Genomic DNA, 15962 nt, shown 5'->3' with positions numbered 1-15962 from the left:
TACAATACGATGAGACAAAAACCAAGAGATCATCCAAGACGATCCCTGCGATGATTATAATTCGTCTCTGTTCATCGTATTGTACGGATTGGTTTGTATAGTACGATGTTCAAATTATAATTAAGCCTGGATTTCTTGCACTAATCACGAGTTAAATTAAGTAAGTATTTAAAATAAATCGTACATTACAAACTTGTTCGTACAGTATGAATGGCGTAAAATAACTCACTTAAGTTAAAACGATGGCTAGGGTTTTGGATTTGAACATATCGTACAGTACAATTTACATTCGTACGGTACGATCTATTCACAGAATCGTCCTACAAAGCTCTGATCGTACGGTACGAAATAGAATCGTACAGTACGATCTACAGAGAAAGAAAACTCTAAATTTTTCATTTAAAAACACTCTCCCCCTGTGTGTGTGCATGGTTGCTCAGACTTTTATGCATTTTATGACCACACTCAAAAAAGATTTTGTGGCTAGACTCAAGAAAGTAAGAAGAAAAAAAATACCAAAATACATTGTTAGACTCATACTCCTAATCTACCCATTCTTGAGTCTTCCTGTCATCCTGAGTAGCTTGTGATCTTCCTGAAATGTTAGTACTCACGGACAATAGCAAATAAAATAATATTCAATGAATAGATGATTCAAACGACAGTATTTGTCATCATCAACTCGGGGTCAAGGGTTGCAACAACATGATCCGTAAATAGGAGGAAGATCAAGGGAAAATAAGGAGTGGTTTGCATGGACGGCTCATGTTCAATCCCTTGATCATGGATCATTTGATGGACATTTGACTATCTTAGTGATATTCGAATTCAGTGATCTTGGGCTCGTTGGATTTGTCTCGTCGAGCTGCTCGATTTAACTATAAGCATGCCACATTTGTAAATCGTTTGGTAACCAAAATTGTGGTTCAAATCTTTCAACAACGCTTCAGACCCTTGATTTGGACCCATTTGGGATTGGATTGAGTCGAATTTGGTGTCGTTGGGTTTGTATTTCTGAGATCTTTTGTTCGACTATAAGTTTGCTGAAATTTGAGTTCAAACGGTCCTGGATTTAATTTTTAAAATTTTCAACTTGATTTTCACTCGAGATTCGTGCCCGATCTAGAAATTTTTTTAATGATGTATCACATATAAATATTGAAGTTTATGCGTTAACATGTAGATAATATTTTTTTGCTGTTACGAATGTAATTCCCCCTATAATTTTGCAGGTTTTTAGTAGATTTGTTTTCAATTAAGAAGTCAACAAACTTCGTGGCTGTTTGGTATCAGATTTATGTTGGGATTTAAGTCGGATTTACGCTAAATCCAGCCAAACGATTTTTGTGCGCGCGTTAAATCTCAGGATTTCATAAATCCCGAATTTAGGGATTTACGGCTTAAATCCCGGATTTACTAAATCCCTCGGTTCGGTGGATTTAACGGGATTTAGCCGATGAAGCGCGCGAAAGGGAGAAAGTTACCTTCAGAGTTAGCGAGCTCCTGTTCTTGCTTCCGATCAAAATGTCGTAACTTCCATAACTTAAAATATATATATTATTAAGTATATAATTAATAGTGTAATTAATAATTAATAAGTACTTTGTACATAATATGTTATTAAATTCATAACACATTAATTTTTATTTTTAATTATACATTTATTTTTAAATTTATAATTATTTTCTTCACATTTAAATACATAACTACCATAAATCTTGAAATATGTACCAAACAGTTTATCAGAATTTAACAGGATATAACATTTGACATACCAAACAGTTTTCAGGATTTAACACATTTCGAATTTACTAAATCCAAATTTACAGAATTTACTAAATCCTACTAAAATTAAATCCCACTTGTTGCCAAAGAGCCCCTTAACAAATTGAATAAAATTTGTTTTAGTCATAGAGGATTTGAAACATTCAAGCAAGAAATAAATGCTTAAATTTAATGCCGCCGATTAATAAATGCCGAGCTTGTGTGGCGGAGAATCGAAGATTCCCAACGCTTCACACAGTTGTAAAAAAAAAGCCGCCCCCCTTTCTTGCATCGTTTCTTCTCCATGTAAATGTGATTCTCAGCGCTGCACGGCAATATCAGATTTTGAAAGTGGAAAACGGATTGCGCCTCAAGCTCTTCGGGCTTCTCCATCCTCTTCCATTTTTCTGCTTATTCTCTCACTCCAATTCTCGGCTGCCGGTTCTGAGTTGCCCGTTTCTATCCATCTTTCTATGTTTCTTTGCTTGGTTCGATTGCCTAGGTCAATTTCGATCAAGGGTGATAATCTTTCCTGGTCGATTTCGATAGTTTGGTGTTTGGGGTTTGTTTCCCTCTGCAATAACGAAAGTAGGACTGTTGAAAGCGATGTTAGACTTTAATATTTCCGTGTAAATTGCATGGCATACTTCAATTACATGCTTTTTCTTTGTAGGAAAGCGTTACTTTGTTTGATTCCCTCTAATGTATTGAGTGCATCTGCTTCCTATATTGCTCCTCAAAATTGGCCGCTTCAGCTATTTTTCGATTGATTCATGATTATTTTCACTTGATACAATTTTTTAGGTTTCTCTCTGCTATTTGATTTTTCTGACTTACTTGGACGAGGAAAGAAAGGACGTATGATTTTGTTATTTTGAAAGGAGGGAAATAGAACTGAAAAATAATTTAAAAGCATAATGTGCAAATGGAAGCATAGGGCTTTTGTTTCTGTAAGGTGCGAAGAACAAAGTGAACATTTTTATTTATTGAAGTGGAGTAGAATGAATTGCTTTTTAATCATTCTTCACTTAAAATAGGCATATAAGGTTGGTGCTATAGGGAACAATCCAGAGCCACATTGGGTACCTTTTATTTTAGGGAAGAGGTGAATAAGCGGGAGTATGTGATTTCATGATAACTTTTAAATATAAAATAGGCCTTAATGAAAAATTCGAAAAGTAATTTTGTTAATATTTCAAGGAAAGGTTAAATGAGTATAGATTTGAACGTTTCACCCAATCTACTGTCTGGTTCAATGTTTGAGAAAACCCTTTCTTCGGTCCTCATTTTATTTTTTCTTTGTCTGCTTAAGTCCTTTTTAGTTTTTTGTGACATTGTTAGCTGGCCTAATTTTATTATAGTAATTGTATGCGATCAACCGCATAGATCAAGTTTACATGAAGCAAACGGAGCAACGAATCAGATTAAACCATGAGAAGGAAATGCCGTATATAACATTTGTTGTTGGCAATTCTTTCTAGTGACAGGATGAGCAAGCTAAGCAAAGGTCAACGTGAAACAGGCGAAACATTTTAGCAAATTAGAGTCTACAGAGAAAATTAGTTAGCCGTTAGCCTTTTAGTACTTCAATTAGCTTATGTGATGGTTAATAAATTAGATTGAGCTTAATATAGTACCCATTATCTTACATTCGCATGAGAACTTCAAACAACAAAACAAAGCATGCTCTAGTGACATTTTTCCATCTTTTTTTTATTTATTTATTTACATTTTTCCATCTTCATCATGGTAAAGTGCTAGAAACTGTTGCTTTGTTGTGCTCACCACAGCTTTGAGCTACAGTACCGGGCAAAGTCGCTAAACTCAATCTATATACTTTGTTGCATTTTAATGCATTTAAAAAATTCCTACACCTTAACCTACTGTAGAGAATCTGTAAAGGCTGAAAATCAATGGGGGAGGACATTTTGTTGTATCAATTCACTTTTAAATTGTAGAGGGTTACCATCAGTGTGATATTTGAACTTGGAACTGATATTAATTATATTGTATTATGTGATAGCTTGGTCAAAGTTCATTGAATCTGATTTCGTGGTTTGTTAGAGGTGTTTATGATTTTGTACTATTGCTTTTTCAGTACATATGCATTCCTCAGTATATTCAGAAAATGACCAATCTGTGTCCTGATTTTGTCTGTTTTTTAATATTAGGTTTCTAGCTTAGCTCTTAATATACACCACTTTAGCTAGCTGATGAGTGACCTTCAATTTCTGAGCCTTGTAAAGTTTTGTGCTGTTTTGTTGGTAAATATCAAACTCTCTTTTTCCATGAAGCTTATTTAATTTATTTCATAATCAACTTGTTAGTTGAACATCAACTTCAGCAGAGTAGATAACTTGATATAGCAGACAGATGAATCTTCTTTACTTAAGTTTGATGAATTTTCCATAATCCGAGAACTCACAAAATTTGATTCTTAAATTGTTGAATGGGTGTATATCAACGTAATTACTCGAATCTTGCATTTAGAAGCTTAAAACCAACACTAACTTTATTGGATTACTCCCTGTTCCAATTTGTTCGTCAGACCATTGTATTTGTCACCACCATGACCTAAATTTTTTTAACATTAATAAACGTTATTCCATGAAAGTTTTTAAGACTTGTTTGTTGGTTAGTGATCACTTCAAATGGTACTTTTATAACTCACGTTTCCACTTCTTTTTTCCTTTATGAAGAATTTGATATTGATCATCCACGAAGATAGTGGAACTATGCAAACTAATGAAGGATTTTTGTTTAAGAAATTCATGAATTCTTATCGAGCAAAGGAATAAAAAAACATTGTAATTTTGTCCATGTGGGAACTTAAGGGTTTGTTTGTGGCATCATTTTCATGGCTTTGATTTCCAAATAGCTACCATACTTTCATTTGGCTATAACGTTTATGTTTCTTTTTGAGAAGTTTTGTGGTAATTAGTTTCTTCAACTAAACTTGCTATAGTGTGACAATTATAAGAAAGCTATTTTATGATTTTGTTAATTAATAATAATAATAATAATATATATATATATATATAATCACACACCCATTTACAAAAATTTTTTTTTCCTTTGACAATTCTCAACTATTTCTACATACAGCTAGAATCACCCCGTTTAGAGAGAGAGTCCCCGTTTAGAGAGAGAGAGAGAGTCCCCATTTCCAAATTGATGACCTGGTTTTGGTTCCGCATATTCTGTGGTCATTCAGGAATGGCGGTAGAACGCCACCGGCCATTGGTGGGTTCATCGTCGGTGGTCCACGCCAAAGGAGGTTCACTTATTCAAAGTAAATGGAGTCCGAACAAGCCTAGTTCTGGGAGGATGGATTTTAATGGAGACATTTCGTTGGGATTGCCAAAGGGTAGTCCTTTGATGATTAGAGAGAATGCTGCTGAGATTATCAAGGAAATCGCTCATGTGGATGGTAAAGGAAAAAGTATAGTTCAAGAATCGGAAGTTAAAACACCACAGTGGTCTAAATCTCCGACTAAAATTTTCATGAAGTCCAATGATCTTGAAGCTCGTCGTCGGATATGAAAATTTTTGTAAATAGGTTTGGTAGTTTCAATGCTGTCCCTGAGGAGATTTCAAATGTTGAAAGCAATAGAGGTTCTGTGATAGCGAATGCTGAGGTTGTTCCTGTTGGTGCGGAAGTGACTTCTGATGATGGGAGGGGAAATGATGCTTCATTGAAGAACCTAAATGAATCGCTTGTGAACAAGGATGATAAAAAAGTTGGAGTTAATCCATAGTCCAGGAAAGCTTATATAAAGGTAAATTTAAAAAAAAAAAGTCTTTGTTGACAGATGATGGTGTTGCAGTGAAGTTACATACTCACAATGAAATCACCAATTCAAGCAAGTTACAATTCGCGTTTGTAGCTAAGATGTTTGGTAAAGAAATCCCTTCTAATATTGTTGCATGGGAATTAAGGTGACAATGGGCACAATTTGGTCAGACTCATTTTACTTCACTTGGGATTGGATGGTTCTTGTGTTCATTCAAATCTTTAGAAGCCGTGGAGTCGGTTCTTATGGGAGGACCATGGTATGTTAATGACCATATTATTGGAATGGATAAATGGTCCTTAAACTTTTCTCCGTTGTCTATGAAGGGGCTTACTTCTCCTATTTGGATTAGAATGCCTCAATTGCCTTTACAATGTTGGGATGAGATCAATGTGGCAAGGATTGCTTCTATGGTGGGAACACCGCTAATGTTAGATGACAATATGTTTCAATAGGGAAGAAGAGAATTTGCTAGAACTTATGTTCGTGTGAAGTTGGATCAACAACTTCCCTTGGGAGTTTGGGTGGAAGGCATGTACGGAAGGTTTTTTCAAAAAATTGAGTTTGAGAAAATCTCCTCTTTTTGTTTTGAATGTGGAAGGATTGGGCCTGTTAGAATGATTGTTGCAATAAAAGGGCTGATACCAAGGAACCTGTGAATTGTATTACAAAACCAAGCCAAGATAACTTTGAGATTGGCAATCAAGCTGAAGTTGGCAAAGAGTTTACATATGGATCGTGGGTGCATGTGAATTACAAGAGAGGTAAGAGGTTTGCTCCTCCCAGATCAAATTTTAAATTTGCTCAAATGATGTTCACGAAGAAATATCCTCTTACTTCAACTACTGTGGAGCCAAATAAAGGTGTCCGTGCCAAAACTGAAGAGGTGTTGACTATGATGCACCGACACTTCTCCTCAAAGAGGCATGCAGTGTCCGACACCGTGTCCGACACGACACTTGTCCGACACTCCTCCGACATGTGTCGGACACGCCGAAAATGTGTCTGATTAAAAAAATATTAAAAACAAATTGGACACGCGCATCTTAAATATTTTATAATATTTTTAAAATATAATTTCTTATATTTGGCAAGATTTAAACTAAATTTCTAATTTCCTATCCACAACACCAAATCAACGTCTGCATTTAATACCCATTCATCGAATATTCTCATTTTCATTTCTCTTTGACAGTGAAGATATTTTCATCTCTTCTCTTTTTGCACAATTACAAATATTTCTCTTGTTGAACTAGAGTTGAACGCAGTGATATTCAATGATGATGATATTGAAGGCAAAAAACAAACCTCTAAAGCTAATTATAGTAGTTGAACCTTGAATGCTTGATGTTGTAGTAAGTGATTATTTGCTTATATTTTTGTGGTTGTATTAGATATTTTGTACTAAATATTTTATATTATAAGCTAGACAAGTTATCATGTCATTTATTTATTATTATTTGTCATTTTTAATATGATATTACATTAATATATATATACTATATAAAAAAATGTATTGCCGTGTCCGCGCAGTACCCGTGTCCTATATTTTCAAAAAAAGCCGTGTCCCGTGTCCGTGTCGTGTCCGTGTTGCCGTGTCCGTGTCCGTGCATCATAGGGTGTTGAACTCTAATAATTTTGTGATGGACATGAATAAGAAAGATAATGTAATTTCTGAAGAAGGAGAAATTATTTTAGAGGATGGTGTGGGAGAAGATGCTGTTGCTTGTGGTCTGATCAAGGAGCGGAATGTGCTGACGGAAGAAGAGTTGGGACGTGGTGTTCAAGAACCTGTACGTGATATGAATTCTATTACTTTTTCTTCTGGAATTCCTGTGGCTGTGAATAGATTTGGAGCTTAAAATGGCTGTTATAAAGAATCTTTGGAGTCTGATAAGAATTTGATAGGAAACACTTGTAGATCTCAAGTATTTTCTATCAATCTTCGGAAAACAGCGAGAATTCTTCACAAAAATCTGCACAAAATCACAAAAACAGTAGATAATTTGTATTATTTGATGAAAGGAACACAGAAAATAGCAAGATACACTTGATCCTCAATTCGAGAGAAGGATCGATCCCTCCCAAATCTCAAGACGCCGCTAGAGCCAAAAGAAAACCAAAATCTCAGAGATCTCAAATTTCAGCCAAATTCAAGATGCCCTAACCCTAGGAAAACAAACTATTTATTGCATAAATCAAAAGAAATTCCCTAAACAATCCCTACATTCAATTTCCCTCCCAAAATTTCTTCCAAATCCTTCCAAAATTGGTTTCTGTGGCTTGCGATTGCGTTCGGCGCATCCAGGGGGCGGAAGAGTTCCGCCCCATTTAACGTGAGCTGGTACCGTGTGGACCGGCTGGACCGGTCTATCAATACTCCCCTCCCAAAGATCCACCTTGTCCTCAAGGTGGAAATATTCTCGTGTTCTTGCGGAGGTGACTGAAAAATCTCACTGTATTGCTGAACCAAGGACTGCACGGAAAGAGAAACATCTCATCCCTCCCTCCAATCTGATCTCATCCAACCTGTGTAGTCCCACCAGATAATCTTCCCCCTCCTTTTGTATGTCCCTAACCATGGTCTCAAGTGATGTCATAGCTTTTGATAGCCCTGCATCTCCCCTTATAACCACCATTCTCTCATCCACCTTTAATTCCATCGTGAGTGCTCCCCAATTGTCCTTGGTTTCCCCTAAGGTTTGCAACCACTTCATCCCCATGATGACATCAGCGCTTCCTAACTTTAGTGGGAGAAAGTCCTTTACTTGAATCCCCTGGATGGTCAACACAACTCCTTTACAGATTTCTTAGCTGTTCTCCACCTTCCCTGTACCCATCATTACCCCATAACAACCGGTGTCCACCAATTTCACTCCCAGTTGGTTGATCACCTAAGTTAAAATGAAATTATGGGTAGCCCCACTGTCAATCAAAACAACCATCTCCATGCATGCTATCTCCCCCTTCACCTTCATCGTATGATTCGAGGTGAACCCTATTACTTAATTCAGCGAAACCTCGGCTAGTTCCAAATGCAACTTCTCCTCTCTTACTTTAACTCCCCCTCACCTCCCTCCTCAGTTTCCTCGTCATTACAGACAGTGAGAACCTGAAGAGTTCGGTCCTTGCACCGATGTCTTAGCGTATACTTCTCCTCGCACCTGAAACACAACCCCTTTGCCTTCCTCTCCTGCATCTCATTCTCTATCCTCTTGAAATTTTCCCCACTCCCTCCTACTGGCTTCTTCTTGGTGGTCTCATTAATGTTGCTTGATGTAAGCCCCTTGGGTGCTAAAAGAATGGTTGTCATCCTGTAAGAGCCTCATGAGCTATTACTCTTAGCTCCATTCTCTAGATTCTTTTGATTTTCCATCAGCTGGGCCAACTTCATGGCCTCCCCTAAGTCACGAGGCATCAAAACCTTCACTGCTGCTCAGATCTCTTCCTTCAACCCCTTCATGAAGTTCCCCTCCAATACCGTATCTGATAATCGCTCCACCCTACTGGCTAGGTGCTCAAACTGCTCTCGGTAGTCTGCTACTGATCCCTCCTGTGCCAGAGCAAAGAACTGCTCAAAGAAATCTCCTCCCCGGTTAGTTTAGAAATGTTCTATTATGCAGTCCTTGAATTCCCTCTAGTTCTTGATAGGTTTCCTCTGATCTCTCCACTGGTACCATGACAGTGCCTTCCCCTCCAAACAGAGGCCTGCTGTTGTCAGTTTCTCCTCCTCCGTTAGCCCATTAACGGCAAAGTACCTTTCCACATTATAGATTCACCCATACGCATCTTCCCCCTCGAAGATACGCATCTTCAACTTCCTCACCTTCTGATCTCCATCATTCCCCCTTATTCCTCCATAGCTTCCCCTCTCCCACATATTCGGCCTACCCCACATCTCCTGGTTTTCCCTTGCCCTGCCATAGCCCAAACCCCCTTCCAAATCCCTCCTTCTGTCTTCAAAATCAGCACCTCGACTACCATAGTATCCCTCCTGACGTTCCCCATATCCACCCCCTCTTTCTTCCCTCTGGACAGGCTCCAGATGGGGCCTTCTTCTTTCTCCTTCCATGATTTCCACCTCATCTTCCTCCCTATGAATTTTCGAATTCATACTTTTTCCTTCCCCTCTTGCCATAGAAGCCGTCGTTTGATTTTGAATTTATAACATCTTCTTCATCATGTCTCGGAGATTGGCGACTTGTCCTTCCATGGAGGAAATCCTTTCCTTCATCGTCATTTTGATTTGATTCATCTCTGCTTCAAGCCTTTCTTCCAGAGCATCCACCTTTTTGGCCGCCATCACAATCTGGAGTTTGTAAAATCACAAATTATGGATTTGGAACTTCAAAAACGACAATTCCCCTTCCATCCGGGCAATTAATCACCGCTGAAATTTGCCGAAATCAGCCCTCCATCGGTTCCACGACTTGCTCTGATACTAATTTGATAGGAAACACTTGTAGATCTCAAGTATTTTCTATCAATCTTTGGAAAACAACGAGAATTCTTCACAAAAATCCGCACAAAATCACAAAAATAGTAGATAATTTGTATTATTTGGTGAAAGGAACACGAAAAATAGTAAGATACACTTCATCCTCAATTCGAGAGGTGGATGGATCTCTCCCAAATCTCTAGATGCTGCTAGAGCCCAAAGAAAATCTAAATCTAAGAGATCTCAAATTTCAGCCAAATTCAAGATGCCCTAACCCTAGGAAAACAAACTATTTAATGCATACAAATCAAAAGGAATTCCCTAAACAATCCCTACATTCAGTTTCCCTCCCAAAATTCCTTCCAAATCCTTCCAAAACCGGCTCCTGCGGCTTGTGGTCGCGTTCGGCGCATCCAGGGGCGGAAGAGTTCCGCCCCATTTAACGTGAGCTGGTCCCATGTGGACCGGTCTATTAGAATTCAAGATGCATCTCAAAGAATGGAATAGAGGGTGACGTGTCTTTGGGTAAAGTTGATTGTGTTTTGGGTATTGGTGTTAAAGATGTGCATAGTAATGTAGTTGATGTGCTAATACTGGGAAGGAGGCTGGTTGGACTTCGAAGGTGACAAAAGTTAAGCTTGCTACAGAGCTTAAATCTCTTGGGGCGGTTAAAATTCTTCCTCGCATCAGGAATTCTGTAGGTGTTAATAAAGGGAAGGGTGGGGGCTTATCCCCCTTGGTTGATCAATGAGTTTCTTTGCTTTTTGGAATTGTAGAGGGGTTAAGAAGAGAGAAGCCTCTCTTTATTTAAAAGAATTCGTTAAGGAATTCAATGTTATTATTGTGGGTGTTGTGGAGACCAAAGTTTCTGTTATTGATAGAGTGGTGTTCAATAATATGATGGGGTTAGAGTGGGACTACTTCCTTGTTCCTTGGGATGGCTTGTCAGGAGGAATTATGATCATTTGGAGATCAGATTTGGCTTCCTTTTCGACGTTAGAGACTTCTGTCCAATGTGTAATTGGTGATCTCAATGTGTTTAATAAGGGAAAGTGGATGGTTTCTACGATATATGATAGCAAGGATGTCAATAAGAGGAGTTTGTCGGATTATCTTCTGTCTTTTTCTTATAGAGAGGTCCCTTCGGTGATTGGAGGGACTTTAACTGTATCTTTTCTCAAGAAGATAAAAGAGGGGGAAAGAGATTTGCCTTTTTTCAATGTCCTAAGGAGATGATTGGTTTGATGAATAACAACGACTTTCATGAAGTGAGGTTTGTGGGGCCTAGAATTACTTGGTGCAATAACAAAATGGGTGGTGGTAGAATTTTGGAAAGGTTGGACAGGTGATTGTTAAACTCCATTGTTTTACAAAAAATCCATGTGGCTGTGGTGAGACATATTGCTAGAGTGGCTTCAGACCGTACACATAACTTGCTTGGTTCTTCAATCTTTGTTATATTTGATTTGGTCTGTATGGTTTTAGTAAACTTATGTGCTTAGTTTGTTTCATTCACACAACTTTTCAGGTTCTCTGCCTTTTTTTTATGTGTTTTTTTCTTTCAGTTTTGTGCTTATGCTGTTCTTGCACACTAATTTGTCATCTTGCTACACAGGTGTTGTTTACCATGGAAAATTCATTTCAATTATATTGATTTCTCTTATTGATAAGCTGATTTGTGTGCAGCAATTTGTGATAGAAATATTAATATAAGATGACTCGAAAAGGAAGCCAACCGAGAAATCTTCTTGATCGCAAGACAAACAAACTTAAAATTTTTTTAATTATTTTTTTACTTAGCCCACATGTTCTTCAGCTTCTCAGCCTTTTTTTTTAAGTGGTTGTATTTCAGTTTTATGCTTATGTTTTTCTTGCACACTGATTTGTCATCTTTCCACACAGGTGCTTCTTACCATGGAAAATACATTTCAATTATTTTGATTTCTCTTATTGATAAGCTGTGTTGTGGGTTGCAATCTGTGATAGAAATATTAATATAAGATGGCTCGAAAAGGAAACCAACCAAGAAATGGTTTCGATCGCAAGACAAACAAACTCCAAAATGTAATTCCAAGATCATTGGATCCTTCTTTCGTTGAGAGCAAGGAAAAGAAAGGAAAAAGTGACCAGAATTTTACTTCTTGTGACCACTCAAATGGCGACTTCCCATCCAGATCAAGCAATCCTTTTCCCGAGCAAGCAATAAATACTGAGAGTACTGGGACTGTTAGGAGTTGCAAGCAAAGAATTTCTGATGTTCATCTAAGGGAGAAGTCAGGTATTAGGACCCAGAGTTCAGCACGAGCAGGTGTGTCTATTGAAGTAGTAGACATTGCAGAACACGACTTGTTATCTGATGCATCCAAGTTGACTGAAACTAATGAACTGATGCTCGATCATAATTCCTATCTTAGCAAAAACATATTTGGTAGTTCTTCAGTAAGAAGCGCTTTGGATTTCGTTGGATCTCTGGATGCTATTAGTGGTTGGAGTTTTAGATCAGCTTCATATGTTCTTAAACTTGCTAGTGGATGGATTGAGCATCAAAAACCTCGGGTCTCCCCTTTCATCAGCTATATGCATAGCATATACGATTTTGGTATTGCGAGAATAAAGTTTGTCTATCCCGTGATTTGTACATGGATTTTGCATTTAGGCAAATTGATACTTTTCCTTTCTGCGATTTGGTTGGACTACAGTATCAGGGGCCTTACCTCATTGTTGCATTTGGGTACGGCATCATTATTTACAGTTCTCTGGTGCAGTTTACTTTCAATCGTTGGTATGGTTGGATTCATAAAATTGCTTATCATGGTGGTGAGTATTCTTGTTTCTCTATATGTTTCTCCTTTTGTTTCCTCTCACTATTATTTTGGAGACTACCTGTGGATTGATTTGTTATATTATTTGATGCTAAAACGGATCAGTTTATTTTTTGGTTTTGTTGTTCTTTTGTTATATAATTTAAATATAATTGCATTTATTTTTATAAAAGTACGCAAATTATTTCTATTACGCCTTCTATTATTCTTGTGAATGACATATTTCCATATGATCCTTGAAGACTGTAGATAATATTGTATGATATGCCCATAAAGCATAACAACTTGGCTGTATGATGTTGATGTAAAGCTCAAGGTCTACAGTTTTTGTGGGAAACTGTTAAGCTAGTGGGGCTGATATGTCAGGGGGGCTCACTTTATGGGACACAGGGAAGTTATTATTCATTATGTGAGGAGAAGGAATCAAGGTGAAGATGTTTATTTATTTAAAAATGTTTCCTAAAACATTTTTAATTATTTAAGAAGGTTTCCTAAATTATGTTTAATTATTTAAAAATGTTTCTTAAATTATATTTAAATTATTTATAAAGGTACTATTTATGTTATTCTGTTTTAGGGCTATCTAAGCGGGAGATGTCTAAGGTTTTAGGATCATGCTATGACTAAATTTTGATTTTGTAGTTCTTTTCTTTGAGGGCTTACTCGCAGCATCTAGGTTGATTGGTAGAGTCGATCTACTTCTTGAATTATTATAGATCACATGTAGCTTGTTGTTTCTTATTGAAGTATTAATACAAGAATCAGCAACCGCTTTGTTTTTACTACAGTTTTCCTATTTGTTGTTTGCTATTTCTGGTTCCAAGGCGTATCAAATTTGTATCAGAGTAATTTCTTAGGACCGATGACCAAGAAAAGAGTTGAGGCGTTGGAAGAAAGGTTGAAGGGGGAAGTAGGTTAGCTGTGAACGGATATGAGATCATTGAATGAGCGTCTTTCAGCGATTCAAGGAAGGTTAGGAAATCTCATGGAGATGATGAAACATATGTTAAAGAATCAAGCTAAGATGTCTCTGTCGGAAACAAGGGGAAATCACGAAAATGATATACTGAGAGAAGATCAGAGAGTTGTACCATACAAGATTGATGGGGATGAAATGATAAAGATTTTTAGTCCTGGTGTAAGGAAAGATTCAACTGAAGTATCCTTGGATGTTGATGGTAAAAGTGTATTAGCGGAACTTGATTCACCTGCAAATATCCCAAAAGAAAATAAAAATGGCATTGAAAAATGCAAGCATCATGACTTCATAAGCCAGGATAATATAGAGACTTCAAATAAAACTAAAAATTATGTACCAATTGATTCTTTTTATTCTTCAAGTTCACATAAAGTTTTGATGGATAAGCTGAGTGCAAAACAAAATAAAGTTATCAAATCTTTTTATTCTTTTTATTCTTCTATAATAATGGAACATTCTTCTACCGATGGAGATTTTGTTAATACAGAACTCAAAACCAAGTTAGTAACTATTATGCTGACAAGAGTTTTAAGAGATTTTTCACAAAAAAGAAATGAAAATAAAAATGTATGTATTGTTTCACATAAACAAACTGTTGATAGAATTTTAAGCAGCAAAAATGCTACAGCTTTTTCACGTGAATCTAACAAGGAAATGCATTCTAAGATTACTACTACTAGCCTATTTTCTTTTGCAAGTGGAAAATATTCTTTAGCAACAGTTTCCTATGTTCCACCTTGACGATAAGGTGGCTCTTTGAGAGCGGAGTATTGATACGTCAGGGGGGAACCTTATGGGACACAGGGAAGCTATTATTCATTATGTGAGGAGAAATCAAGGAGAAGCTATTTAATTATTTGAAATATTTCTCCTAAATCATTTTTAATTATTTAAGAAGATTTTTTAAATTATGTTTAATTGTTTAGGAAGGTTTTCTAAATTATTAAATTGTTTAGAAAGGTTCTATTTATATTATTGTGTTCTAGGGCTATTTAAGAGGGAGTTGTCTATAGTTTTAGGATCATGCTATGACTGAATTTTTGTTTTGTTGTAGTTATTTTCTTTGAGGGCTTCCTAGCACCTAGGTTGATTGGGAGAGTCGATCTATTTCTCGAATTGTAGGTCACATATATCTTGTTTATTATTGAAGTCTTAATTGAAAATCTGCCACCGTTGTGGTTTTATTGTAATTTTCCTATTTATTGTTTGCTATATTTTGTTTCCAAGGCATATCAAATTTATTGATGGATCAGCCGATTTGATTGAGAGGAAATTAGGATGTTTCATAATCAAGATGCAGCTTTTTAGGAAGGTTCTCAATCAAAAGGAGATTTATTAGAAGATGTTTTCTAATTGAAGATGGCAGATTTGGGAGCGGATTTGGGTGTTGATTTGGAGGAGATAAATTATGAAATATTTTATAATTGAAGATGATAGATTTAGGGGCTGATTTGAAGACAATTAATTAGGAAATATTTCCTAATTGAAAAGAGCATATTTGGGGGATAATTTGAGGGTACATTTGTGGGGGGGGGGAATAATTAAGAAAATAGAGCAGATTTCTAAGAGAATTGAGGAGGGTTGTTTGGATATTTATTATTTATTGTTGTTTTAAGTAGTTGATTTACCCAAGGGTTAGGGTTATATTTTTGTTTACAAAAAATTTTATGAGTGTTGGCTGTCTAGTATTTTTGTGACGAATACTAGCAGCATCTAAGGTTTGGGAGAGACAGTCCTCAACTTAATAAAGGACCATTATTTCTTATTTTTTCATATATCTTTTCTACTCAACAAAAATTTCCTGTTTACTGAATTTGTATTGGTTCATTGACTATTTTTTTTATACCAATGCATATTAAATTGGTATCATAGCAATTTTTTGAGACCGATGGCCGGGAAAAGAGTTGAGACGTTGGAAGAAAAGTTGGAGGGGGAAGTAGGGCAGCTGTGAATAGATGTGTGATCATTAAATGAGCGCTTGTCGGCGATGGAAGGATGACATTCTAACCTAGAGGACACAATGAATAAACTATTGGAACTTCACACTCAACCGACAACATTGGAGGTAAGGGCACTGTTGACCGGACAAGGATGTGGGGGAAACCCTAATATAGGGACGATAAGAGAGGATTGGGAGGTGAAAATTTTTGGGGAAGAATAGGAGT

The 15962-nt window shown here is 36.8% G+C and overlaps 1 protein-coding gene across 5 annotated transcripts in view; it reads left to right on the top strand.

The window, feature by feature from the left end:
- The first annotated feature begins 1986 nt into the window (after positions 1 to 1986).
- The window catches only part of LOC110108708, a 67315-nt gene continuing 53339 nt past the window's right edge, over positions 1987 to 15962 (top strand). The window contains exons 1-2 of one of the 5 annotated variants that reach the window (XM_028694150.1): positions 1987 to 2266; positions 11899 to 12813. In XM_028694150.1, the coding sequence (XP_028549983.1) occupies positions 11998 to 12813 (816 nt within the window). In that variant the 5' untranslated portion in view covers positions 1987 to 2266; positions 11899 to 11997. Of the gene's footprint in view, positions 2353 to 11898; positions 12814 to 15962 lie in introns of all 5 variants that reach the window. The other 4 variants (XM_020839469.2, XM_028694149.1, XM_020839475.2 and 1 more) reach the window with 4 other exon arrangements.

This window comes from Dendrobium catenatum, unplaced genomic scaffold (genome assembly GCF_001605985.2).
Source record: "Dendrobium catenatum unplaced genomic scaffold, ASM160598v2 fragScaff_scaffold_409, whole genome shotgun sequence".
NCBI lineage: Eukaryota > Viridiplantae > Streptophyta > Magnoliopsida > Asparagales > Orchidaceae > Dendrobium > Dendrobium catenatum.
Note: the sequence above shows the minus strand (reverse complement) of the source record. Positions and strands in the feature narration are given on the sequence as shown.